General features: G+C 41.5%; 1 protein-coding gene across 1 annotated transcript; it reads left to right on the top strand.

Annotated features, from left to right (window-relative positions):
* Nucleotides 1-3,245: 3,245 nt before the first annotated feature.
* LOC131649315 (uncharacterized) lies at nt 3,246-5,099 on the top strand. Its single transcript, XM_058919080.1, has one exon. It carries the CDS (start codon nt 3,246-3,248, stop codon nt 5,097-5,099), a length of 1,854 nt encoding a protein of 617 aa, XP_058775063.1.
* Nucleotides 5,100-27,127: the final 22,028 nt, after the last annotated feature.

The following is a 27,127-nucleotide window of genomic DNA, read 5'->3' as shown; positions in this document are numbered from 1 at the left end:
ATTGCATCCACCTCACTTCATTCGTGGAGAATCCTAAAGTCTATTTCCGAAAAAAATGTATACGATCTTTTATCGAAAAGAAAAGAAAAAAAAGAAAAGAAAAGAAAAATGATGAAAAGACTTTAGGATTCTCCCAATGAAATGCATTCCGCCATATCATTTAACATGCATGTTCATTTATTTTCAGGAACTTTTGGCTTTGTCTCCGACCAACACATGGCTCCACCAATGAAGACTGGTAGACACAACCTCTCCTATACGTTCCCGAATACGAATCTAGATTCTCTTGAGTGTTTAGCAAAGAAGATTACGCCAGATGAGTCGACCAAGTTCCGAGAGAAATATGGGTATATTCTGAGCCTTCTCAAGATGCCATTCACCAAGTACGAGCAAGAAGGAGTTCATACCCTGCTTCAGTTCTACAACCCTTCTCTTCGCTGTTTCACGTTTCTCGACTACCTCTTGGTTCCTACATTAGAGGAGTATTCGCTTTATCTGGGTGTTCCAGTCAAAAAAGAAGAAGTTCCGTACTATGGCACTAGGGAGGCCCCTACGTCCGTTGAAATTTCTAAGGCTCTTTATTTGAGCAAGTCGGTTGTGGAAGCAAACCTCTCCAAAAAAGGGGGATGTCTTGGTTTTCGTATGGAGTTTTTGGTTCAAAAGGCTTGTGATGCTGTTGAGGGAAAAGAATGGGACACATTTAGGGCTATCCTCGCTCTAAGTATCTATGGTATCATGATGTTCTCAAACGTTCCTAACTTTGTTGACATGAATGCAATTCATATATTCATTCTGCAGAATTCGGTTCCTTCACTTTTGGGGGATGTTTACCACTCCATTCATCACAAGAATAGTCACAAGGGAGGTTTGATTAGATGCTGTGCTCCGTTGTTATATCGTTGGTTCAGGTCACATTTGCCTGAGCGTGGTGCTTTCGTTGATAATAGGCACACATCTAAATGGGCTGAGAGGATTATGGGGCTTAGGGCCAAAGATATTGTATGGCACAACAGATCTTTAGATGACATGGAAGTTATTATGAGTTGCGGAAAGTTCAAAAATGTACCTCTCATGGGCCTTAGAGGCGGAATCAACTATAATCCCGTCCTGGCTAGGAGAACATTTGGATATGCTTTTATCAGTCCCCCTGAGCAGACCGAAATTGCTGAGAATATTTTCTATCATTCAGCCACCAACAGTGGGCAGATGGCAGAAGCTGTACAAGCTTGGAAGAGTATTTGTTGGAGAGATAAGAAACATTTTGGTCAGAGAGATTGTGCTACTTACGAGGATTATACTAAGTGGGTCGAATCTGTGGTTGATGCTCAAGGGATGCCTTTCCCTCCTAAAGATCCTTTGTACCCCCCTGCTGGTGAACAACCCAACATTGTCTCCATGCCTCGTTATAACCAAACTGTGGATGAGAATCGAAGATTGACTGAACAGGTGGAAACAATGCATGTTAAGATGAATACTGCTCGGCAAGAGAAGCTTTCCGCACTCCATAAGTTGAAATTAAGAGAAATAGAGCTCGAAGAATTGTATGCTAGAGGGAGTACTTCCCAAAAGAGGCCAAGGATGACTGTAGGTGCTAAATCCACCGAAACCCAAGAGAAGAAGATGAAAGAGCATTACGAGGCTCAGTTGGCAGAGTTGACTGAAAGGCTCCAAATTCAGACTGAAGAAGCTAGCTCAGAAAAGGCTCGCCGTAAGAAAGCGGACAAGCTCCTGCTGGAACGCCAAGGAAAGATAGAGAAATGTTATGAAGAGATCCGAAAGTTGACAAGTCAGGTGAGAGAAAAGGATCAGAGTAATGCTCAAGCTCAAGAGGAAGCCAGGTATTGGGAGCTGAAGAATCGCCACATGGAGACAATGCACTTCAAAAAAGACCTGCTGATTCAAGAAATCATTAAGAGGCCAACCCGTGTTGAGACCAAGAAGCTCTTTGAAGAAATGAAGACTTGGAGTGATAAGAACATCGGAGAGAGCCCCCTCCGTCATGTGGACATGGGAGATCCCGCTTAGCGATGACTCTGTTATTTGAACCACCACCAGACTTGTTGGATGGGGTTCTTGGTTCCATTAATTTGTTTTGTTGGCTCATGAGAGCGGATTGATTTGTGATTCTGATTATGTCAATAACTTGGTTATAAATCTAATGGAGTTTTTCTTATTCATTTTGGTGGTATCTCAGTTCCTTCTATTATTTTGTGTTGTTGGTTTGAGACAAAGCTAAAGTTTCCTAAAAATAATAGAACATGACATATCCATGCACACATGCATTTCATGCATTCATACACATGACAGGTACACCAGATGGTTTTCTTGCTTAACTGACCAGGTTTTCTCTTTCAGCAATTGCACCTCCACCTACACATCGCTACTACACAAGGGCTAATCATTCACTGCAAATGGATCAGTTAAGGGACGATCTTATCCAGATGAGAACTCAGGTTACTGCTCAGATGGCTCAGTTCATGGAAGTCATGCAAAACATGGCTGATCGCCAAGAAGAGCTCAGAATCAGGATGGACACAGTTGCTCAGGTTGTTGCGGACCCCCCGCAAAGAAATCCTGCTGATATTCGTGTCAATGGTGAGCCTATGATCGGAGGACCTAGTGTAATTCCTCCTGCTGCTAATCAAGGTAATCCTCGTGGGCCTCCCCAGCCTACTCCTGAAGGAAAAACCACACAACAAATCAGAAGGGCTGCTGCTATCCCCGTGTTGGAAGAGGACCGACATGAAGAATTGTTTCCTGAAAGTGAATGGGGATTTCCACATGATGCTGGAAGGATGTTTAGAGGTCTGGAAGAGAGGATGAGGGCAATGGAAGGCCAAGGACTTGGTATGGATATCAGTGATTTGGGTTTGGTTCCTGGCGTCCGTGTGCCACCGAAATTCAAAGTACCTGATTTTGAGAAATACAAGGGGAATACTTGCCCTAAGACACATGTCCGAGCTTACTATCGCAAAATGCATGTATACTCTGAGGACGAAGGACTGTTGATGCATTTTTTCCAAGATAGCCTGACTGGGGCATCCTTGGAATGATATATGAGGTTGGAGAGAACTCCCATCCGAAGTTGGAGGGACCTAGTTGAGGCCTTCGTGAAGCAGTATCAGTATAATGTCGACATGGCCCCGAATCGCACTCAGTTACAGAATCTAGCCCAGAAAGCCAATGAGTCCTTCAAAGAATATGCGTAGAAATGGCGCGAGTTGGCAGCTAGAGTCCAGCCACCTATGTTGGAAAGAGAGATGATGGACCTGTTCACCAACACTCTGGAGGGCCAATACTACTCCGCCTGCTCTGCATCCTCGAGTTTCGCCGAGTTGGTTATGATCGGTGAACGAATTGAAAGTGGGATTAAGGCTGGCAGAATACAGAATCCCAGTGATGCTAGTTCCTCCTCTGGGGCTGGTGGAAAGAAGCCATACAATGGGTTTGCCAAGAAAAGGGAAGGAGAGACTAGTGCTGCTTACTATGGTGGAGGCAGAAATCAGGCTCATCAACAAGTAGCCGTTGTGACTATACCAAATGCTCCCTTCCAACATCAACAACAAGGGTATCAGCCACGTCAGTATCAACAACGGCCGAAAATGCCAGAAAGGGTTTTCGATCCGATCCCGATGACATATGCTCAAGTATTGTCATATCTCCTCGATTTGAAGTTAGTACAATTGAGAACTCTAGCCACTCCTGCTAAGTTGCCCGCTAATTGGGATGCCAACGCAAGATGCGAGTTCCACTCTGGGGCACCTGGGCACAATATTGAAAATTGTAAGGCATTGAAAAATCTGGTTCAAAATCTTCTCGACTCTAAGGCCATTGAGTTTACTCCTACTCAAGGACCTAATGTTGTTCAAAATCCCATGCCTCCCCATGGAACTCATGCTGCAAATGCCATCGAGGTTGTTGAAGACGCTCACCTGGTCAAAGATGTGACCGAATTGGGCTCTCTGTTGCCATTATTGAAGATAGAACTATTAAGGATGGGTCTATACTCTGATTGTGGAGAGTTCTGTACCGATTGCACGACCATTTCTTCAGTTTGTGACAAGGTAAAAAATGGTGTTCAACATTTGATGTATAGTGGGTATCTACAGTTTGAGCGTGTGCAACGTCCCGAAATGGTTGAAAACGCAGTTAATGTGGCATCCATCCCGTATACTCCTGCCAAGATTCCAATTCCTGCCAGGGCACCTCCTTTGGTTATTACACTTCCTGGCCCCGTCCCGTATACTAGTGAAAGAGCAATCCCATGGATTTATGGGGGAGAAGTTTTCTACCAAGGGGCCAAGTATGAGGTCAAAGCGCCGGTGGAGAAAGAGGATGTTGATAATGTTGTGGGCATTGGAAGAATGACGAGAAGTGGTCGTATTTTCAATCCTCCCCAGAATACTCGCGATGACAACGCAGAAGCTCTAGCTCAAGCAAAAGGGAAAAAAGTGGTAGAAGATACAGTGGATCAGGGGCAAAACTCTAATTCTGAAGATACTGTGGCCAAAGAGATGGAAGAGTTCCTAAAGATCATCAAGAAAAGTGAGTATAAAGTTGTTGACCAGTTGAGTCAAACTCAATCAAAGATTTCGATCTTGCAGTTGCTCTTGTATTCAGAAACACATCGAAATGCTTTGCTAAGACTTTTAAGTACTGCTTTCGTCCCTCCAGAGATCTCAGTGAATCAACTTGAAGGGGTGGTGTCAAACATCAATGCTGGTAATGGATTGGGATTCACCGATGCAGATTTGCCTTCCGAAGGTAGAAACCACAATAGAGCCTTGCATATATCAGTGGAGTGTAAAGGGACTATGTTATCACGTGTTCTCGTGGATAATGGATCTTCTTTGAATGTGTTGCCGAAGTCGTCCTTGATGAGGCTAGATTATTCTGGTGTTGAGATAAGGCCGAGTGAATTGACGGTGAGGGCCTTTGATGGGTCAAAGAGATCAGTATTTGGGGAGGTTGACTTGCCGATAATGATAGGCCCTCAACTCTTCACTATTACTTTCTTTGTGATGGATATCCACCCGTCTTACAGTTGTCTCCTGGGACGTCCATGGATCCATGCTGCTGGGGCCGTGACTTCCACATAGCATCTGAAACTCAAATTTGCCACCCAAGGAAAGATAGTCACAATATGTGGGGAGGAAGAACACGTGGTAAGCCATCTTGTGTCCTTCAGGTATATTGACGTGGAGGGAGAGGTTCACGAGACGCCGTGCCAAGCCTTTGAGGTTGTCCAGACTATCAAGATCCCTTATGTTGAAAATAAGAAGTTGGAGGCTCCCATGTCTTCACTAAAGGAAGCTAAAGCTGTGGTTGAATCTGGTCATCCTGAAGGGTGGGGCCGAGTCTTGGATTTACCGATCAAGCAGGATAAATGTGGGATTGGATATCATTTGGGTCACAGTTCATCTAATGAGGTCCCCAAGAAGCCCGGAACCTTCGTTCCGATCAAGTTCTCTAGTGCTGGCATCGTCAAGGATCATATTTGTGCTGCTGATGATGATATGGATAGCGATTATGACATTGAAGAATGGATCAAGCCGTGTGTCCCAGGACAGAAGCTTCTCAACTGGTCGTCCGAGGACATCATCTCAATTGCTTCTGATCAAGAGTAATACTGTCTGTTTTTGTTTATCATACAATAATTCCTGTGTTCTGCCCAAGACACAGTGAACACATGTAGGGCATCATTTGTTGTTTTTCAATGTTAAAATCATTAATAAAAGGACGTTTTTGCATTCAAACATTTCGTTCCCTGTCTTTCATTTTTACTTTTACATTTGTTTTAAACAAAAAAAATAAAATAATATAAATGGCAACGTTTCTTATTCATAATCATCCCTCCATTCTAAAATAAAGCATAAATCATAATCCATGCAGATCCACCTCTCCTCCAGATTCTGTTGATAACGATCTTGCTATGCCTCGTTATGACTTCGACAATCCTATCTACACCGCCGAAGAAGGGGATGAAGAAAATTGTGAACTCCCTGATGAGTTGGCCAGATTATTGAAACAAGAAGAGAAAGTGATCGAACCGCATCAAGAGCCTATTGAGACGGTGAATCTTGGTACCAAAGAGATGATAAGGGAGGTTAAAATATGGGCTTCTTTGAATGAGGATGTGAAAGAAAAGTTAATTGGAATGTTGAAAGAGTATTCTGATATCTTCGCTTGGTCTTAGGAAGATATGCCTGGATTAGATACTGATATTGTTGTGCACAGGTTACCTCTTAAAGAGAACTCTCCGCCTGTCAAACAGAAACTCAGGAGAACGCGTCCTGACATGTCCAAGAAAATCCAGGAAGAGGTTCAGAAACAGTTTGATGCCGGTTTTCTTGCTGTAACAGTTTATCCGCCATGGGTCGCCAATATTGTACCCGTACCTAAGAAAGATGGGAAGGTGCGAATGTGTGTCGACTATCGAGATCTGAATAAGGCAAGCCCGAAGGACGATTTCCCGCTTCCTCACAATGATGTATTGGTAGATAATACTGCTCAGTTCTCGGTTTTCTCCTTCATGGACGGTTTTTCTGGTTACAATCAAATAAAGATGGCGCCTGAGGACATGGAAAAGACAACATTCATTACGCCTTGGGGCACCTTTTGTTACAAGGTCATGCCATTTGGGTTGAAGAATGCTAGGGCAACCTATCAAAGGGCTATGGTGACTTTATTCCACGACATGATTCATAAAGAGATTGAGGTCTATGTGGATGACATGATTGCAAAGTCCCATACTGAAGAGGAGCACCTTGTCCACCTGAAGAAATTGTTTGAAAGGTTAAGAAAGTTCAGGTCAAGGTTGAATCCTAATAAATGCACCTTCGGAGTGAGATCAGAAAAGTTGCTTGGTTTCATCGTGAGTGAAAAGGGTATTGAGGTCGATCCCTCTAAGGTAAAAGCTATACAAGAGATGCCTGAGCCGAGAACTGAGAAACATGTTCGTGGGTTCCTGGGAAGGTTGAATTATATTGCAAGGTTTATCTCACACCTTACCGCCACGTGTGAACCTATCTTCAAGCTGTTGAGAAAGAATCAGGCAATAAAGTGGGACGACAATTGTCAGAAGGCATTTGATAAAGTTAAAGAGTATTTGCAAGAGCCTCTAATCCTCATGCCTCCGGTGGAAGGTAGACCGTTGATTATGTACTTGACGGTCCTCGAGAATTCGATGGGGTGCGTGCTGGGTCAGCATGACGAGTCCGGTCGAAAAGAGCACGCAATTTACTACCTTAGCAAAAAGTTTACCAATTGTGAATCAAGATACTCACTACTCGAGAAAACTTGCTGTGCTTTGGAATGGGCTGCTCGTCGACTGAGACAGTATATGTTGACTCACACCACTTTGTTGATTTCAAAGATGGATCCGATCAAATATATATTTGAGAAACCAGCATTGACAGGAAGGATTGCCCGTTGGCAAATGATCTTGACAGAGTATGACATACAATACACTACTCAGAAGGCCATTAAGAGCAGTGTGATTGCTGATTATCTCGCGCATCAACCTGTGGACGATTACCAGTCTATGTACTTTGAGTTTCCTGATGAGGATATAATGTGTGTGGCAGAGACTTCCAAAAGTCAAGATCAAGAGGAGGGACCTGAACCAGGGGCGCGATGGACGCTCGTGTTCGATGGTGCCTCGAATGCATTGGGTAATGGTATTGTGGCTGTGCTCACTTCTCCGACAGGTTCTCATATTCCATTCACGGCCAGGATTTTTTTTGATTGTACTAATAATGTGGCTGAATATGAGGCGTGCATATATGGTATTGAGGCCGCCATTGATTTGAGGATCAAGAATCTCGCAGTGTATGGAGATTCTGCTTTGGTGATTAGTCAGATCAATGGAGATTGAGAAAAGCGCCATCCCAACTTGATTCCTTATAGAGAACATGTTGTGAAACTGGCTCAATATTTCGATGAGATCACTTTTGATCATATCCCTCGAGAGGAAAATCATTTGGCTGATGCCTTGGCCACTTTAGCGTCCATGTTCAAAGTCAAATGGGATAACGAAGCGCCCTCAATCGTGATCAAAAGGTTGGATGAGCCTGCATTCTGTGGTGTTATTGATAATGTGCCGGATGAGAAACCATGGTTTTATGACATCAAGAAATTTCTGGAGACCCAAGAGTATCCTGAGGGTGCTTCCCTTACGGATAGGAAAACTCTAAAGAGACTATCTGCCAAGTTCTTCATTGCTGGAGGTGTGTTGTATAAGAGGAATTTTGATTCTGTGTTGCTCAGATGCGTGGATAGACACGAAGCAGCGATGATCATGCAAGAGGTACATGAAGGGTCCTTTGGTACACATGCAAGTGGGCACACCATGGCTAGAAAAATATTGAGAGCAGGTTATTATTGGTCGACCCTGGAACACGATTGTTTCAACCATGTGGTGGTATGTTACAAATGTCAAGTGTATGCAGATAGGGTTCATGTACCTCCGGTTCCTCTGAATGTGTTGACATCTCCTTGGCCGTTTGCTATGTGGGGCATCGATATGATTGGGGAAATTAAGCCCACCGCCTCTAACGGACATCGCTTCATCCTCGTTGCTATTGACTACTTCACCAAGTGGGTTGAAGCTGCTTCTTATGCAAATGTCTCCAAGCAAGTAGTGACTCGCTTCATCAAGCACCATATAATTTGTCGTTATGGGGTTCCTGAGAGAATTATCACTGATAATGGATCCAACCTCAATAATAAGATGATGAAGGAATTATGCGAGAATTTCAAGATCACGCATCATAACTCCTCCCCGTATAGGCCAAAGATGAATGGCGCAGTTGAAGCGGCCAATAAGAATATCAAGAAGATTGTGCAAAAGATGGTCGTCACTTATAAGGATTGGCATGAGATGTTGCCCTTCGCTTTACATGGATATCGTACTTCGGTACGTACTTCCACAGGGGCAACTCCCTTCTCGTTAGTATATGGCATGGAGGCGATTCTTCCGGTTGAGGTCGAGATTCCTTCACTAAGAGTATTGACAGATGTGAAGCTCAGTGAAGCTGATTGGGTTCAGACCAGATTTGATCAACTGAACCTCATTGAGGAAAAAATACTAGCAGCCATATGCCATGGGCAAGCCTATCAAAAGAAGATGAAGAGAGCCTTCGACAAGAAGATTCGTCCTCGACACTTTTAGGTTGGTGACCTTGTGCTCAAGAAGATCCTGCCTATTCACAATGATCCTAGGGGAAAGTGGACCCCGAATTACGAAGGGCCTTATGTCGTAAAGAAAGTCTTCTCAGGTGGTGCCATGATCCTCTCAACTATGGATGGCGAAGACTTCCCACTTCCCGTGAATGTCGACGCAGTTAAAAAATACTTCGCATAGACCTGGTCAAAATAAAATAAAAGAAAAGGAAAGATCAGGAAAAAGAATGAAAAAGAAATAAAGTACACCCGCTAAGTTGAAAACCCAAAAGGGCGACTTAGGCAAAAAAGGGGTCCTGGTGGATTGAAAACCCGAAAGGGCGGTCCAGGCAAAAGAGGGACAAAAAGCGAATGACTGCGTCGTGCATTAGATCTGTGAGCATAGCTTGGTCACCACATTGGAGGATTCAGAAGGGTAAAAGATCAATTCATTCATCCATTTCGGAAAGCAAAGCAGAAGGAATATTGAAGATCTGCAAGGCATAGCAAGATTGGAACCCAATGGAATTTGTGCTTACGTTGCCATGTTTGTAAATGCTGTTTGTTTTCCTTTTTGGTGGCCACCTCTTTAAGGGGCCACTTCCTGATGTACTCGCCTATGTTAGGCATTTCTCTTCATTAATAAAAGACATTTCACTCAAGAAAATTTCTACATCATTTTATTTTCACCGTTTTGTTTACAAAAACGTCCAATTATTTTGGTAAGCATTGCATTTCTAACATCGAAGTCCTACAAAAAGAACATGATCTAAAACAGATAGAATTGCTTAAAGATTTTGAGTACTAGGGATGGTGGACGAGGTAGAGCCATCATACCTGGGGCATATCTGTTTGATTTGTTTTGCAGGAATCTCCTATCATTTAGTACAGTCAGATGCCAGTACCTACGCTTCAGGAACCCAAAGGCCTCCTTTCCTGTAAATACCAGAGTTTATTTCTCTGGGAAGCTCTCATCCAGGATCCGAAAACTCCGCAGTGTTGATTAGATTCCCTTGTTCTTCGACAAAGATGTGGAATTTCAAGGGGGGAAGTGCAATCTTCAAGTTTCCGAATATGACGATGGTAATGCCTCTCAAAAATGCCATCATGTTTCCTTCCGCCCAAGTCTCTTAGTGTGAGTCATACACCTGCAGAAGTTGCATTGGGAATGGTCGAGAAATCATCTGGTGTGACCTTGCAAGGTCAAGAAAGCAGAAAGAATCCCCACAAAGTTCTTCAGACAAAAGGCTCTCTCCAATGTTCATTCATCCTCTTTTACATATAGTAATCATTGCATTCACATTGCATCTACAAAAACGCGTAGCATTTCCATGAATATGGAGCATTACGCCATGGAAAAATTCAAACATGCATCAATGCATAAGCCAAGTTTGTATGTGCTTCCAAGGCACAAGGTAATATATCCCCAGAAGAAGTCTCACTTTCTCTCTCTAGTGTGGATTGAATACAAAGTCCTTCTTCGCCAAGATCATTTTATCTATGGTTATTTCCTGTTTGCTGAGCTCAATCGTTTGTATAACCCATACTTTGTGTGTGGCAATTCGAATGGTTGTCACTCTTGTAGAATTACGCCCCGCCTTTTGGCCTGAGGGAACCATGTAGTTCTTATGTTCTGTAAGTAACAATATCTTCTTCAAAGTCCAGTGTTTACTGGCATCATCTAATAGAGTCTGGTCGTCACCAGTCCTCTCTTTGTATTCACTTTTTGTGAGTCCCCTTACTGCGTTTTGCATAAGGGATACCTCTTGCTTCTCGCAAGTCTTATTTTGGTTACTTTCCCGTATGCTGCGTGCAGATTAGAGTGCGGATGAGGGTGGGCATTTAACCCATCTCATTTCTCAATCATTTGGGTAATCATACTTGGTGTGTGGCAACTCGAATGAATGCCACTCTTGAAGAGTACACCCCGCCTTTTGGCCTGAGGGACCCATGTAACTTTTATGCTTCACAAGCATCAACATCTCCGTGAATGTTCAGTGCTTACTGTCATCCGCGTGTCGAGTCTAGTCGTTACTAGTCTTGTTTTGGTTATTTTCCCGCATGTCGCGTGCATAATAGAGTGCGAATGAGGGTGGGCATTCAACCGATCTCATTTTTCAATCATTTGAAATCCATACTATGTGTGTGGCAATTCGAATGAATGCCACTCTTGAAGATTACATCCCGCCTTTGGCCTGAGGGATCCATGTAATTCTTATGCTTCGTAAGCATTAATATCTTCTTGAAAGCCCAGTGTTTACTGGCATTCCCTGATCGATTCTAGTTGTCACTAGCCTTTCTTTCAGTCAAGCCCAATGTTTATTGGCATCGCTTTCAAATTCAGTGTTATTAATATCCCCATAGAGTCTGGTCATTACCAACCCTTCTCGATAAAGTCCAATGATTATTGGCATACCTTTTCAGATCTAGAGTCACGCTACGGTTGTGTCTCTTTTTCAAAGTCTAACTGAGGTTAGCAACCTCTTCAAAGTCTAACTAAGGTTAGCAATCTTTTCCAAAGTCTAACTAAGGTTAGCAACATCTTTTTCCAAGTCTAACTAAGGTTAGCAATCAGGATCGGATTCCCCTACGGCTGGTTTCATCCTTGTTGAGTCACCCTACGGCTGTGTCTCTTTTTGAAGTCTAACTAAGGTTAGCATTTTGGTAGATTCCCCTACGGCTGGTTTCTTCCTTTTGGAGTCGTCCAACGGCTACGTCTCTATTCCAAGTCTAACTAAGGTTAGCAGTCAGGATCAGATTCCCCTACGGCTGGTTTCATCCTTGTTGAGTCACCCCACGGCTGTGTCTTTTTTCCAAGTCTAACTAAGGTTAGCAGTCAGGATCGGATTCCCCTACAGCTGGTTTCATCCTTGTTGAGTCACCCCACGGCTGTGTCTCTTTTCCAAGTCTAACTAAGGTTAGCAATCAGGATCGGATTCCCCTACGGCTGGTTTCATCCTCGTTGAGTCACCCTACGGCTGTGTCTCTTTGAAGTCTAACTAAGGTTAGCATTTTGGTAGATTCCCCCACGGCTGGTTTCTTCCTTTTAGAGTCGTCCCACGGCTACGCCTCTTTTTCAAAGTCTAACTAAGGTTAGCAATCAGGATCGGATTCCCCTACGGCTGGTTTCATCCTCGTTGAGTCACCCTACGGCTGTGTCTCTCTTTGAAGTCTAACTAAGGTTAGCAATCTATTTAAGATCCACCTTCAGCTGGTATCTCTTGATAGCATTCAACACTCTTTATTCTACCACAGAATGCAAATTTTGATGGTACTTATGGGTATTCAATCCACTTACACCTCTCATGTCTCGAACTTGTGTCGTTCATACATTCAGGTCCAAGAAGATTGAATAGGGGCAGCTGTTGCACCCCAAAATTTGCCCACTTATTTATTCCCCAATTGGCCCCACCTTACATTCATGTGCATACCTCACATAGGACATTCATCAATTTCATTCATCCATATCACAGTTACCGTTCCAGAAGAGTGACAAACAGAGCCCCTATTGAGAAAATTTCTTGGTTCAGAAGAAGGGATCTGAAGTCTGATTACAGAGGATCATTTCCATCAGCATACTCTTAAAATCAGGGTTTTATTCTCTCCGAGTCAAAGCTCAAGTTAAAAGATACAAATCTCATATTCATCAAGGCTCTCAAATCATGGTTTTTGACCAAAGTCAACCCTGTTGACTTTCTGGCCAAGATTTTATCAGGAAATGATTGTGATGTAAAATATGACTGTCTGGGAGAAATATCATTCACTGAAGTTTCTCTAGTTGAAGTTTGATTGGAAATTGGTCCAGAAACGGATTAATCGGGAAGTTCATCTGGAATCAAGAAAAATCAGGAAAAGTTGACTTTTTGGTCAAAGTTAAGGTCAACTATCAAATGTTGATTTTTTGTGGGAAAATCGGTCAAAGAAAGTCAAAGAAATAATAAAAATCAAGAAATATTCAAAGTTGCCCAAAATGGAAAGTTGGTTAAATTTGGAAAATTCCATAAAAGGGAAGTTTTGTAACTTAGAATATTTTGAGAGTTTTTGAGAATAGGTGAATAGCTCACTTCAGGCCCAGATTTTGTATGGTTCAAGGCATTATTTCAAGTTGAGTTCAAAAGCAAAATACTCAGATCATGGCATACTACAATTCTCTAGTTGGAAGTTTTCTCATTCAAGGCTTGGTTAGAGAGATAAAAGGATAGAAAGTTGGAAGAAACACACTGGATTTATGTTCTATACTTAGAAAAATTTGAAGTTTTAAGATTGATTGATCAGCTGACTTTAGGGCACATTCACACGTGGCATTGGGCATCATTTCAGAAGAGTGTCAACATCAATGTTGTTCATCTCATGGGGGTGAACAACATTGTAGTTGGACATTTCTCCAACTGAGGTTTGGATCAAGAGATATGCTCATTGGAAATTTGCAAATCATCACTGATCACAAGCCATAATCCAAGTCATGTGCCAGATCACACGCAGGCAATAGATCAAACACATGGTGGGTCACTTTTGAAGTTAATTTGAGAGCATTTCAAAAATTCTATAAGTGCCAACTTGGTGTCAATCTCTTCTTTGCCATGTTCTCTACTAAACAAAACAAGAATCATGGATTTTGGGTGAATCTAGAGAGAGAAATGGAAACTCAAAGCCATGCCACGACCAAGTCATGTTTTTGCCAATGTTTTGTACCCAGGCCAGGTCACACGCGAAATCTCTTTGCAAGGATGGCATAGCAAGTTCATGACCACTTTTCCACTAATGATAGGAACTAACTCAAGATCTTTTGAACATCAAATCTATTGCACTCCATTCCCTCTTTCCATGGAGCCCAAAATCAAGTCATGAGACGGGCCATAGCGTGAGATATCCACGCCCAAAGTGAGTAATATGGACACCATGGGTTGAGAAAAAGTATGCGTGAGTAGTTGCAGCATTACCATAATGGGCCATGCATGATTCTGAATTGGGAAAGCACGTGATACAATTACTCCAAATGAGAAAAGTTGTCCATTCAGTATGAGCAATAATCTTCTATATGCTATCCCACCATACACTATCATGAACTTTCACACTATATAAGCAAAGCTCTTGCAGAAAGGAAGGGGATTCATTCATTTTTTCTCTTTTTTCAGTTTTCATTCATCACACTCTTCTCTTCCCCCTTCACTCTCTTTCTCTCTCCCTTCATTCACATTCCAAAGTTTGTTACACTTTGTAACAAACTCCTCAACCTCCATAGCTCGCCACCACAACAACCACCACACTTCATCAACTTCTCATCGCTCTCTTTCCTCCCTCACCGCAACAATCTTCAACTTCCAGCATCATCTTCATCTTCCACCACTATCATCTTGCTACTACCATGCAGATCTCGACTACCTTATAGTGAGCTTGCAAGATTCCGGCCAAACAGAGTTACTTCTCAGCAATTGGTACTCTTCAGGAAGCTATACTTCATCCAGGAATTCTAAAGCTCGAAGAAGCTTCCATCAGCTTTTGGACCGAATCTTGATCAGGTAAAACTCCTAAACGATCTCAGCATGATAGTGGAATGAACTAAGGCATCCATGGCATTCACATGTTAGGTTTAGCTTGCGTGACTACTTGGATCTTGCATGAATGTGATTATTGAATGTTTTTGTTGTTCATCTTGAAGTACGAACTGTATGGGAGTTTGAATCGTGTATTTGAAAACGGCGAGTGATTATGAGTATGTTGATGTATGAAGAGTTGGTTTTAGAGAAAGTTTGGTTAGTTAGGGTTTTACGAATGCACTCGGTCCGAATGATAGAGATAGAATCAGAGAAAATTAAGGCCAGATCCTTGATCAGTGCGAAAATCCGAGTCGGATGATGTTCCTCTTTCGAATTTCTGGAAATTTTGTTTGTATCTCCGCCGCCGGGATGGCCGGAGAAGACGACCGGAGTTGGTATCTCCGGCGTCTGTGTATTTCAAGGACTCTCTCTCCGCTTGCTTACGTGGCGCGACGCCATTAGTCCTGGTTCCAATTTTTTGTTACTTTCGTTATTAATTAAATGATTAGCTGATGATGTGGCAAGCTTTGATTGACTGTTGCTTCTTTTTTGTCTTTAGTGACTTAAACCACCCTATGACCAATTGATTGCATGTTATATGCTTTGCTGTCACGTTACATTTTAGTAAAGGCCATAGCACATGAATGTATATTGATAAACAATAAAATGCTGAATAATAATACCATATGCATGCTGAAAATGAAATAAAAAATGGAAATAATAAGTGTTGGTGTTTGGGCCACGAGTCTATTGGGCCCGGATTTGTTTTCTGAAGCTCACCCCTCCTTTGCTTCTGCTAACACGTATATTGTTGGGCTCAGCACCACTGATATTCCACCCCTGAAGTTGGGCCCAAACGTATTAGTAACTGGAAATTAGTTCAGCTCTATTTTACTAATACACCCCCTGCTGACAATGAAAAAGCATAAAAATAGCTTTATTTCTTTTATTCTTTTGCATTTTTTTTCTACTTAAATAGAAATGGTAAAAAATATGTTTCTAACCAATTAGTTTTTTAGAATATATAGATTTTATTTTAGGATATTAATTGATTTGTGATATTTCTTTTGATTGTTGATTGGTTATTAAATAATAAAAATGCTTAGTTTTTTTGCTAGTTTTAATTCATATATAGTCTTAAAACATGAATAAAATACCATTTTGCTTGTGAATATTTCATTGAGTATTATAATTTTATTTTCCTTATTTTTGTGAATATTTTCTCATATTTTGTGGAATACCGAGAATACCCCTAGTTGTTAAAGTTGATTTTAATCAACTTAAATAGGGAATTAGAATAACTCTAGGCATAGAAATTAGGTTAGTCCCCCTTTTTCCATCTTTTTTTCTTTTGCAACTTTAATCCATCTAATAAATACTTGAAATAAATTCCCTTAAAAAATACAAAGAAAACACTTCTAAAACATTAATAAAAAAGTGAAAATCATTAAAAAGGGAATGGAAGCTTGAATATCTCTTGCTTTAGGGAATCATTCGAGTGCTTGGATCTCCCTTGCTTTAGGGAACCATTCGGGCGTAAGTTCCCAAATTCTAAAAAACACAAACCAAAGGGTAACTCGAATCTCCCTTGCTTTAGGGATCCATTCGAAACACCCAAACTCTCTTCTGTCTCTCGCCTTCGTGGCATTCTTAAGAACATGTTGAATCCATTCCATAATTAGGCGTATAAGTCTCCAAAGGTCGAGCATCGTGAAGTGCGACTTTAACCTCTGTTCACCTAAAAAACACAAAAACATAGAAAATCTTGAGCCGAACTACGGTAGCTCTGATTCCTTGTAAGGGATACGTAGGCATTGGGTCGCGGGGCCTAAGCGAGCACACTTGTAAATAATTCCTTCTTTTCCCCGTGTTTCTTTTGCATTCATTCGCATTTAGGTTTTAGACATTATACACCCTTTAGATAGAAACAAACATAGGTGGATACCATCGAGTACGATGGGCGTGAGGGGTGCTAGCACCTTCCCCTCGCGTAACCGACTCCCGTGCCCTGTTCTCTGGTCGAAAGACCTTTGTTCTTATTTCGAGTTAGGTTATCTGGTATTCCTTTCCCTCGATGGGATAAATATATTAGTGGCGACTCTGATCCATTTTTCGCGGTAGCGACAGCTGGCGACTCTGCTGGGGATGTTGATAGACCTGTGCTGGTCCATTCTTAGCGAGTCGATCCTAGCTTTTGTTTGTTTTGTTTTATTGGGTGTTTATTTGTTTTTTATGTCTATATCTTGTATATATGTTTGCATGTTTATTTTCTGCTTGCATATCATGTTTATTTCTGCTTGCACATCATGCATCTGGACTATATTATGGGTCCCCGTGGGGGCCACATATATTTTTCTGATTTGTTTTGCAGGTGGGGGGTTTTTGTGAGGTTAAAGGCCCACTACCCAGGCCAGTGACACATAGGATTAGTGTGGATGCTCATGTTGACTCCCGTGGCTCTTGCTATGATCGAGTTTGACATGGGGTACCACAACTGGGCGAGGTTCTTTCATGGAACACTGTGTCTGGCACGCTTGTTGCCTCAAACACTTTGTACCCCATGGGAACTGTAGACCCTAGTGACCATTAGGGACCACCTGTCCGTGTCTAGAATTCATACCTGTGAGTTTGGGGAGGGACAGTGTCGCACGCTCGCGAAAAATGAACAGAGTCGCCACCGATATATTTATCCCATAAGGGAAAGGAATATCAGAAAACCCGAGATGAATAAGAACGAGGTCTTTCGACCAGAGATAGGGTACGGAAGTCGGTTACGCGAGGGGAAGGTGCTAGCACCCCTCGCGCCCATCGTACTCGATGGTATCCACCTATGTTTGTTCTATTCTAAGGGTGTATAAATCTAAAGCTTAATTACTAAGGGAATGCATGCAAATGAAAGAAAAAGAAACACGGGGAAAATAAGGTTTAAATAGTTGTGCTCGTTCAAGCCCCGCGACTTGATGCCTACGTATCCCTTTCGGGAATCAGAGCGCCGTAGTTCGGCTCTTTAGTTTTTGTTTGTTTTTGTGTTTTTTAGTTGAACAGTTACATTCGCACTCCGCTGCTCGACCTCTGGAGTCTTAAGCTGGGAATGGAGCGGAAATAACGTGTCCGATTAGGAGAAAGAATGCCCTGAAGGCAAGAGAAAGAATGCCTCGGAGGCGAGAGAGATAAATTTGGTTTGTGTCTTTTAGATGTAATTCCATGATGAACAAAACCCAATACAAGGCTTCGCGTCACTTCATTACTTTGATTTAGGTCTGAGCCTTTATTAAGTATTTTAAGTGTTTTTGATTGAGTGTTTTTTAAGGGATTTTAATCTGCGAGTTGAATCACATAGAATGTATGATGTCAAAGAAACAGATTAGGGAATGAATCCCACTCATTTCTCTACATGGATAGAGAAACAGATTAGGGAATGAATCCCACTCATTTCTCTAATAATCGAGAAACAGATTAGGGAATGAATCCCACTCATTTCTCTTTGTAGTGATCGAGAAACAGATTAGGGAATGGATCCCACTCATTTCTCTCTCACTAAGTGTTCGAGAAACAGATTAGGGAATAAATCCCACTCGTTTCTCTCCCACTTTTAATGTGATTCGCCTCTTCCTTTGTTAAGTGTTTTAAAGTTGAAAAGGAAAAGAAACAAAACTAGCCTAAGATGAATAACTAGCCTAATGTTATGAAGGGAACTTCTAAGTCCTAATGTTGTCATGGTTTCTACCTAAAGTTAGGAATTAAAGAGACATGAAAATAAAGTCACATTAGAAGCAAAATTGAGAATGGTACAATGGTACAAAATTATACGCAAGCATGAAATAGCAAGTCAAAGATATAGTACAAAAATGAAGTAAAATAGTACTATTTTTTTATATTGATTTTTGTGAAAGAAATTGAATTACAACAAGTAAAAAGACTAAAAACAAATAGCCTAAAAACTAATATTTTTTAGTGATTATTTTCTAAGTAAAAAATTGTATTAAAGGTCTAAGAGAATAATGGAAAAATTAGCAATTAATCACTAAAAGAAATAGTAAAAGAACTAATTAAAATTAAGATTCTAGAAATTGAGAAAGATAGAAACAGGGGGTGCAAACTGAATGTGGCATCGTGACTAGCAGTAGGGGCGATAGACCCTAAAGGCAAAGCCCAACAGGGTTATTCTTTTGTTCATGTTTCTCTATGGCCAAAACAGTCAACACGGGCCTCAGGGGGGTGAATCAGCAAAAGGCCCAAGATTATTTTGTTTTCAGATTCTCTTGTGTTAAAAAAGTGTAACGGGCTCACTGTGGGGTGCGGTTAGCGTGGCCCATAGAAATGTTTGCATTGATCCAAATGAATTCAGATTTTGTTTTTTTTTTAGATTATTATCAGAAATTAATAATAAAAATAAAGTAAAAATTACAAAGAGACATGGAATTGGGAATTAGGGTTGAAGGGATTAAGCTGTTTCACCTCTCAGAAGCGCGTTCTTCTTCTTCTTCGCTCACGCGACGGCGACGGCGACGACCTTGGCCTTCCACCGCTCTCTTCTCCGATTAGTTCCTTCTTGAATTCTTTCCGCTCACGATTTCTCCGATTCGGATTCACAAATTGGAAATGACAAATCCTTAATCCAACCAACTTCACAACCCTAACGAGAGATTGAAGCGTGAAACGGTGAAGATCGAGGCTTTGGTTACGAATGCGTGAAATGAGCGCAATTGAGATCAAGCGTTGGTTCAGGTGACATCAAACTCTTGCTTCTATCTTCTTCTTGATTCTTCTTCGGTTTCTCCTTCTTCTACTTTCGTGTTCTACTAGCTTCTTTCTTGCTTTGTTCTTTTTTCTGAATTTCTGAAATTGTGTGTGTTGTCGAATGGTGATGATGATGTAGAGAGAGTTGAAGAAGGTTGGAGGTTAGAGAGAATTGAAGAGAGATGAAGATGGTGAGGTCTGAGAGAATGATCTGAATGAATGGAAGTGGTTGTGAGGTATGAAGAGCGAAGGAAGAGAATGGAGTGGAAGATGAAAAGGGAATGGTGAAGAATGAACCGAGAGAGCCCTGAATCAGTGATGAAGCTCTGTTATATAGAGAGGGAGAATCTCATTTCTGAAGGTTAGTTCTTATCTCTGATTTTCTGTTACAATTGTGATATCCATTCTGTTAGTTCTGTTAGGCTTTTGTAACTGACTTTGGTAAGTTAGTTAGTAAGTTACAAGGTAGTTAGGTAGTTTGTTAGTTAACAGTTAGGAAGTGGAAACTGACAGTTATAATTCTGTTTTTCTGTTAGTTAGGTGGTTAAGAAGGTTAGAGGGAAATGTTGAAGTTAGGTTAGTCACAATTCTGAATTGTATACAGGGCTGCAGCTAGAACTTAGAAAATTTCCCTCTTTTGGATTTTGTTTGGTGACTTGTTGCACAATATTGGTTTTGCATTGTGAACATGTGTGTGATGCAAATTTTGTTTGAATGCTGCAGGTTAAGGAGCCGTTTGCAAAATTGAAGCTTGAGATAATGAGAGTCTTATGGTTCTTATGTGAGATGATGTATGCAGGTAGTTCTCCACACTTGAAAGCCAAACAAAGTCCATGGAAGCTGAATATTTATGCTTGTTCAATGGAGCTTATGAGCTTATAGACCTCATGTTCAGAAATCATCTTTTCTTATTCCCTGCTCCAAAATTGTAGAAACAGTAGAGTATTGATAAGATCCGGAATGTCTTTATGAGATCTCTTTTCTTTTTGTTTGATTCTGTTTTGTAACTTATGAGAAACTTGTATGACTAGGAACTTTGTGTGTCCCTTAATTTGTAAAGTGATGTAACTTTGTTGATTCTCACTGGCATTGAATGAAGGTTCTTCTTCTATATATTGTATATATTTTTAACTTGAACTCTAAGTGAATCCCTGTCATATTGTTGATTATTGTTGCTTGGTAACTTCGAACGAAGAGGAGAGCCTTAGGAACCATAGAGAATGTTAATTATTAAATATCCTTGATCCCAATACCAAGTTTTTGATTAATGATGCATGATGTGTGAAATGACCTAGTGGATGAAATTGTGAGATGCATAAGCCAATTAAGAATAATTAGATGGGCAAATTTTGGGGTGCAACAGCTGCCCCTATTTAATCGTCTTAAATCTGAAGGAGAGATTGGCGCCGGCCTTTCGAAACTTCAAGATAGAAGAAGATTAAATATCAAGTGAACCTGAAAATTTGCCTGATGAGAGATAGGAACCGTCGGGAGAAAAGATGGTGTCATTTTATTGAGGAATGTTAGCTCTGGGTTGAGCAAATTAACTTTGGGTTAGAAATGAAATAAACTTCAACTCTGGGTTGAAAAGAAACGTGGGTCAACTCTGAGTTGAAGGATAAAGGGACATCAACTCTGGGTTGAAGGCAATGGGTAGACATCAACTCTGGATTGAGAGAAGGTGATTCAACTCTGGGTTGAAAGAGGAAAGATGATCAATTAGGGATAACCATCAACTCTAGGTTGAATGGGAGAGAAAGAAGATAACTGTCAGCTCTGGGTTGAGTGGGAAAGGAGGAGTCAATTCTGGATTGAACAAGGGATAACCATCAACTCTGGGTTGAATGGGAAAAAGATCAACTCTGGGTTGAATAAAGGATGACCGTCAACTCTGGGTTGAGTGGGAAAGAGGTCAACTCTGGGTTGAATAGAAGATAACCGTCAACTCTGGGTTGAGTGGGAAAAGACAAGGAATCAACTCTGGGTTGAGTAAAAGATAAGCGTCAACGCTGGGTTGAGCGGGAAAATAAGAGACAACCGTCAACTCTGGGTTGAGTAGAAGGTGACCGTCAACTCTGGGTGAGTGGGAAAAGAAATCATCAAGGACTAACCGTCAACTCTGGGTTGAGTGGGAAAAGATATAAGATGACCGTCAACTCTGGATTGAGCGGGAAAAGAAAAGAGATAACCGTCAACTCTGGGTTGAATGGGAAAAATATAAGGATCAACTCTGGGTTGACTAAAAGGTAACCGTCAACTCTGGGTTGAGCGGGAAAATGCAAGAGATAACCATCAACTCTAGGTTGAGTGGGAAGAGACAAGGATCAACTCTGGGTTGAATAAAAGATAACCGTCAACTCTGGGTTGAGCGGGGAAGAGAAATCAATTCTGGATTGAATAAGGGATAACCATCGACTCTGGGTTGAGAGGGGAAAAGGATAAAGAATAACCATCAACTCTGGGTTGAGTGGGAAAAGACAAGGAATCAACTCTGGGTTGAGTAAAAGATAAGCGTCAACTCTGGGTTGAGCGGGAAAAGAAAAGAGACAACCGTCAACTCTGGGTTGAGTGGGAGGAGATAATTAACTCGGTTAAAAGATGGAGGGAAAGTCAACTCTGGGTTGAACTCAAAAACATCAACTCTGGGTTGAAGGAAGATGAACATGATTGACTTTGGAAGATGACACCACAATGGTAACTTTGAGTGATCCAGTGGAATATCAATTGATTGCTTGTAGGGACCTCATCTGACGAGTATCTTGGCTTATGCTTCATATGCAAATGTTTGATTTATTTGATGCACTTTTGGAGATGCAATGCTATGGATTCTATATGCAGTGTATTGATTGATGGTCAGGGTTTCTGCTTTGCGTGGAATAGATTAGGCGGAGTTCTGAAACTCTGTTCGAGATTCAAGGTGGGGTGGATGCCCCTGTTTTATTGATGATTGGATCATGCGAGTGAAATGATAATGAAAATGCAATGATTATGCATGACGTATGTATGATTATGAATGGAATGATTGTTTCCATGATACTAGGAGTGAATGGAGTGTTCCTTGTAGGAAGGTCATTGCTTGAAGGATAGAACTTGTGGAGGTGAGGTGTTTAGCTTGACTCCTCGACACTTGTCTCGATATCTGACACTTGATTGAAGATGAAGAAATGAATTGCTACTAGCTTGCCCCAGCTTGTAGGATCTTCTTGAGATATGACTTTGATATGTTTGAATCATGGAGATTTGCAATGGTCTGCCCCAGTGTTGATCATGGAATGAATGCCCCAGATTAAAAGGAACTCTTCCACCCAATGGATTCTTCAGATATTTGCTAGTTGATGACCAACCTTTGCCTTTGTAAGATTACTCGATGGAATTTCAATGTTGAACTTTCCTTGGTATCAAGTACTTACTTTCAAGTTTAGAGACAATTCTGTTTTGGAAAGATAATGAGAATGCAATGCACATGTTAATCTCAAAGTAAAAGTTTTTATTTGTCAAAATGTTGTACTGATACTAACACAAATGACACAGCAACATTAGGAGTCAGTTTTGACATGATTTCACAGTTTGTATGCTTTCAGAACGAACCCTACTTCAATTAGGACTTTTGAGGGTTGTAACGTGGTCGGGTTCACGGTTTAAGAAACAAAGGATAAAGGCTCAAGTTCTACTTAACCCAACCCTCTTCGTGATGTTCTCCAGTCCTACGTTCAGTTAGCTTGACACGAATGTTCACCTTTCAGGAAGGATTGTAATGGATGAGGATCTTTTGCAACTTTGACGGAGGTGGCAGCCACCCTTTGGTGCTTTCGTTGATGATCATGACAACTTGTCCCTTGGAGGATTTTTGTTCTTTTGCTTTCCCTAATTTTTGCCTGGACAAAAGTTTCTCTTGATTTTGGGTTTTCGTTGTCCAGCGGGATATGCCCTAATTTTTGCCTAAGTCATTTGCTTCAAAGCTTTATTATTTTTTTGACTTAGCGGGCTATTGCTTCTTTCTTTTTTTCTTTTGATCATGATTCATAACTTTCTTTTTTTTATTCTTTTTGTCTCGTTCGGGAACAAGTTGTATGACTTTGATGATTGACTTGATGAAAAGGTTGTGACTGCCTTCTTCTCTGTGAATGAGAGACATCCATTGTGGATTATGCTCTTCTTCTTTGTTGTGAGAAATAGAATATGATTGATCCTCTGATGGAATACCTGAAAGTTGAGCGCTCGGTCGCAGTAACCGAATACTACCCTGCCCCTGGTAAAGATTGAGGGTTTTGCATTTTTTGAAAAGAAACTACTACTCCATAGGCTCAAAGGGGTTTACGAAGGTTTCACTCCCTTATAACTCCGGTGTTTAGGAATTGAAACAATGCCTGTACATCCTCAGCAGGATCTTGTTCCAAAAGCATACAGTTAGTAGTTCATGTGTTTTTGATTTTTCATCATTCTCCTTTTTTAGTTGCTTAAGACAAATGAGTGAAGTATCAGTGAACATAATGACAAAGATGAAATGATTTGTGTAAAACATGTATATTACATTATTTTTATATATTCAAACAGAATGAATTTCTTACAATGAAAGGTACTTGATAACAACAAAAGTAATACATTTGAAAGTGCTTGAGAAATATATACAATGGCAAGCTTGGCCTTATTCTGATGCAAATGAAATGTTCCATAACGAACACAAAGTCTTCATGGTCCACTGGTGGAAGCTCCATTGTGAGGTGGCATGGGATTGTTGACCACATTAGGTGTCGCAGGTGTGAATGTAATCTCCTTTGCATCAAGCAGATCCTGAACCTTGTCTTTGAGAACTCTGCACTCTTCAGTGGTGTGACCAGATCCTCCAGAGTGGAATTCACACTTGGCATTAATCTTATAATTTGGAGGGAGAGGATCAGGAGGGGGCCTTGCTTCAGCTAATTGAATCAGTTTTTGATCAAGCAAGGCGGCGAGAAGTTGGCTATAGGTCATTGGTACACGATCATACACCCTTTTTGGCCTATTCTGTCTCTGTTGACCTTGTCTCTGTTGATAACCTTGTTGTTGTTGAACATATTGCTGATACGGAACCCAAGGTTGTTGACCAACAGGTGCCACATAAGCTTGAGGAGCGGTGGCGTTCACTTGATAGTAGGGAGCTTGATCTTGAGCAGAAGCAGCACTAGTCTCACCTTCTTTCTTTTTGATGAAATTACCTTGAGGTTTTTTGTACCCATATGGATTAGCAGCAGTAGCATTGGCGGGATTCTGGATCTTACCAATTTTCAAGCCATTCTCAATTCTTTCACCAATCCTAACTAGATCGGAGAAGCCAGAAGAAACACTACCCACCATCCTTTCATAGTAATGTCCTTGAAGAGTGTTCATGAACATATCAACCAGCTCGGATTCAGAAAGTGGTGGATTAACTTGAGCAGCCATTTCTCTCCACCTTTGGGCATATTCTTTGAATGTCTCATTGGTCTTTTGTGCTTGATTCTGAAGTTGCAACCTAGTCGGTGCCATGTCGATGTTGTATTGGTATTGCTTGAGAAAGGCATCATACAAATCCTTCCAAGATCGGATCCTATTACGCTCCAGATTCATATACCAGTTCAGAGATGCCCCAGACAAGCTATCTTGAAAGCAATGGATGAGCAATGGTTCATTGTGAATGTGAGAAGCCATCTTACGACAGTACATGATAATGTGGCTCTTCGGACAGCTTAAACCCTTGTACTTTTGAAAGTCGGGAGTCTTGAACTTGGGAGGAATAACCAGATTAGGAACCAAGCACATTTCTTCAGCGTTCATCCCATAGGCACTAAAACCTTCGATAGCTCGGATCCTTTCCTCAAGAATCTTATACTTCTCAGCAGATCTCTCAACAGGTTGAGCTCTTTCAGCAGTTGGTATTGGATGCATTTCTGGATTAGCAAATTGAGGACCACAAAAAGCAGGATGAGGAACTTCTGAATGAGGAGGTGGAGTAGGAAATGGGAAAACAGGCCCATTCATAGTTGGCACTCCAGAGGTTAAGGGCATGGACCCTCCTTGGTTTGAAGCTCCAAGAGTATCAGCAGTCATGAAGCTAAATGGCATTCCGAGAGTAGCATTAGTCCTTGGTTGGAACTCAGGTGGATTAGTAGAAGGTGGAATGACATCAGGTTAACTAGCAGCAGCTTGATTAGCATCAATGGGAACCTCTTGTGCAACAGGAATCCTTTCATTCCTCAAAGCTTGGAGGGCTTCCAAAATAGCATCAACCTTAGTTTTCATTTGATCCATCTCTTCTCTAATGGCAGTTTGATCTTGTTCGTAATTCTCCATGATTCTTCTTCTGTGAGCTCTTGTCAGATATCGGTGTGGAGGAATCGTCTTGACTGATCTGATGGAGAGAAAGAGGTAAGAGTCTTGGTAACCATGAATGCATATGCATGAATGCAAAGATGTTAATGAAGATGCAAATGTATCATAAATCGGGATCAAGGATCAAGGCCTCTTGGATAACAACTTCTCATGGTCAATAAGATATGGTCGAATCCTCCAGATTCAGAGGTTCGACGTTGCTTTCTGGATAAACAGCTTGTGCATAAGTCAAAGATGGTCGAACCCTCCAGATTCAGAGGTTCGACGTTGATTCTGATAGATAGCTTTTGCATAAGTCATATAAGGTCAAACCTCCATATTCAGAGGTTCGACGTTGATTCTGATAGATAACTGATGTAGAACTTCTGTATAAGTCAAATGTCCCAGGATCAAAGGTTCGACGCCTTTTTGAATGCCAGGAAAACCAATAGTCACCAACAGAACATGCACCTGTAAAGAATATGATTCCCTCCCCACTCACGGGTGAATCTAGGTCAGGGTAAGGTCATGAAACGCAGTATACGGTCCGCCCGAAGGTAAGCATCATCACAGCGCGGATGCGGGTGACGATAATACCTCCGTTTGAAACCACTACTCTGCTCGTAGTCACATAATCCATCCCGAGACGTACACCTCGAGACAAACTATGCTCCCACTCTATCCTAGGGTCCCTAGAGTGCACTCATAGCCTGTGTATTGGGCCTTTTACCTCATAGAACATCCCACGCAACCTGCAAACAGAGAGAAAATATGTGGCCCCCACGGGGACCCATAATATAGTCCAGATGCATGCGGAAAGTAAATATGATATGCAAACAGAAATAAACATGATACGAAAACATATATACACAGGATGTAAGCATATAAATAAACAAATAAAAACACCCATAGAAAAGAAACAAACAAAGGCTAGGATCGACTCACTAAGAATGGACCAGCACAGGTCTATCACATCCCCAGCAGAGTCGCCAGCTGTCGCACGCTCGCGAAAAATGAACAGAGTCGCCACCGATATATTTATCCCATAAGGGAAAGGAATATCAGAAAACCCGAGATGAATAAGAACGAGGTCTTTCGACCAGAGATAGGGTACGGAAGTCGGTTACGCGAGGGGAAGGTGCTAGCACCCCTCGCGCCCATCGTACTCGATGGTATCCACCTATGTTTGTTCTATTCTAAGGGTGTATAAATCTAAAGCTTAATTACTAAGGGAATGCATGCAAATGAAAGAAAAAGAAACACGGGGAAAATAAGGTTTAAATAGTTGTGCTCGTTCAAGCCCCGCGACTTGATGCCTACGTATCCCTTTCGGGAATCAGAGCGCCGTAGTTCGGCTCTTT

Source organism: Vicia villosa, linkage group LG2 (assembly GCF_029867415.1).
Source record: "Vicia villosa cultivar HV-30 ecotype Madison, WI linkage group LG2, Vvil1.0, whole genome shotgun sequence".
Lineage (NCBI taxonomy): Eukaryota > Viridiplantae > Streptophyta > Magnoliopsida > Fabales > Fabaceae > Vicia > Vicia villosa.
Note: the sequence above shows the minus strand (reverse complement) of the source record. Positions and strands in the feature narration are given on the sequence as shown.

What these genes read in the sequence shown, in the direction of transcription:
- LOC131649315 (XM_058919080.1), top strand. Translation starts at nt 3,246, where the DNA reads ATGTTGGAAAGAGAGATGATGGACCTGTTCACCAACACTCTGGAGGGC.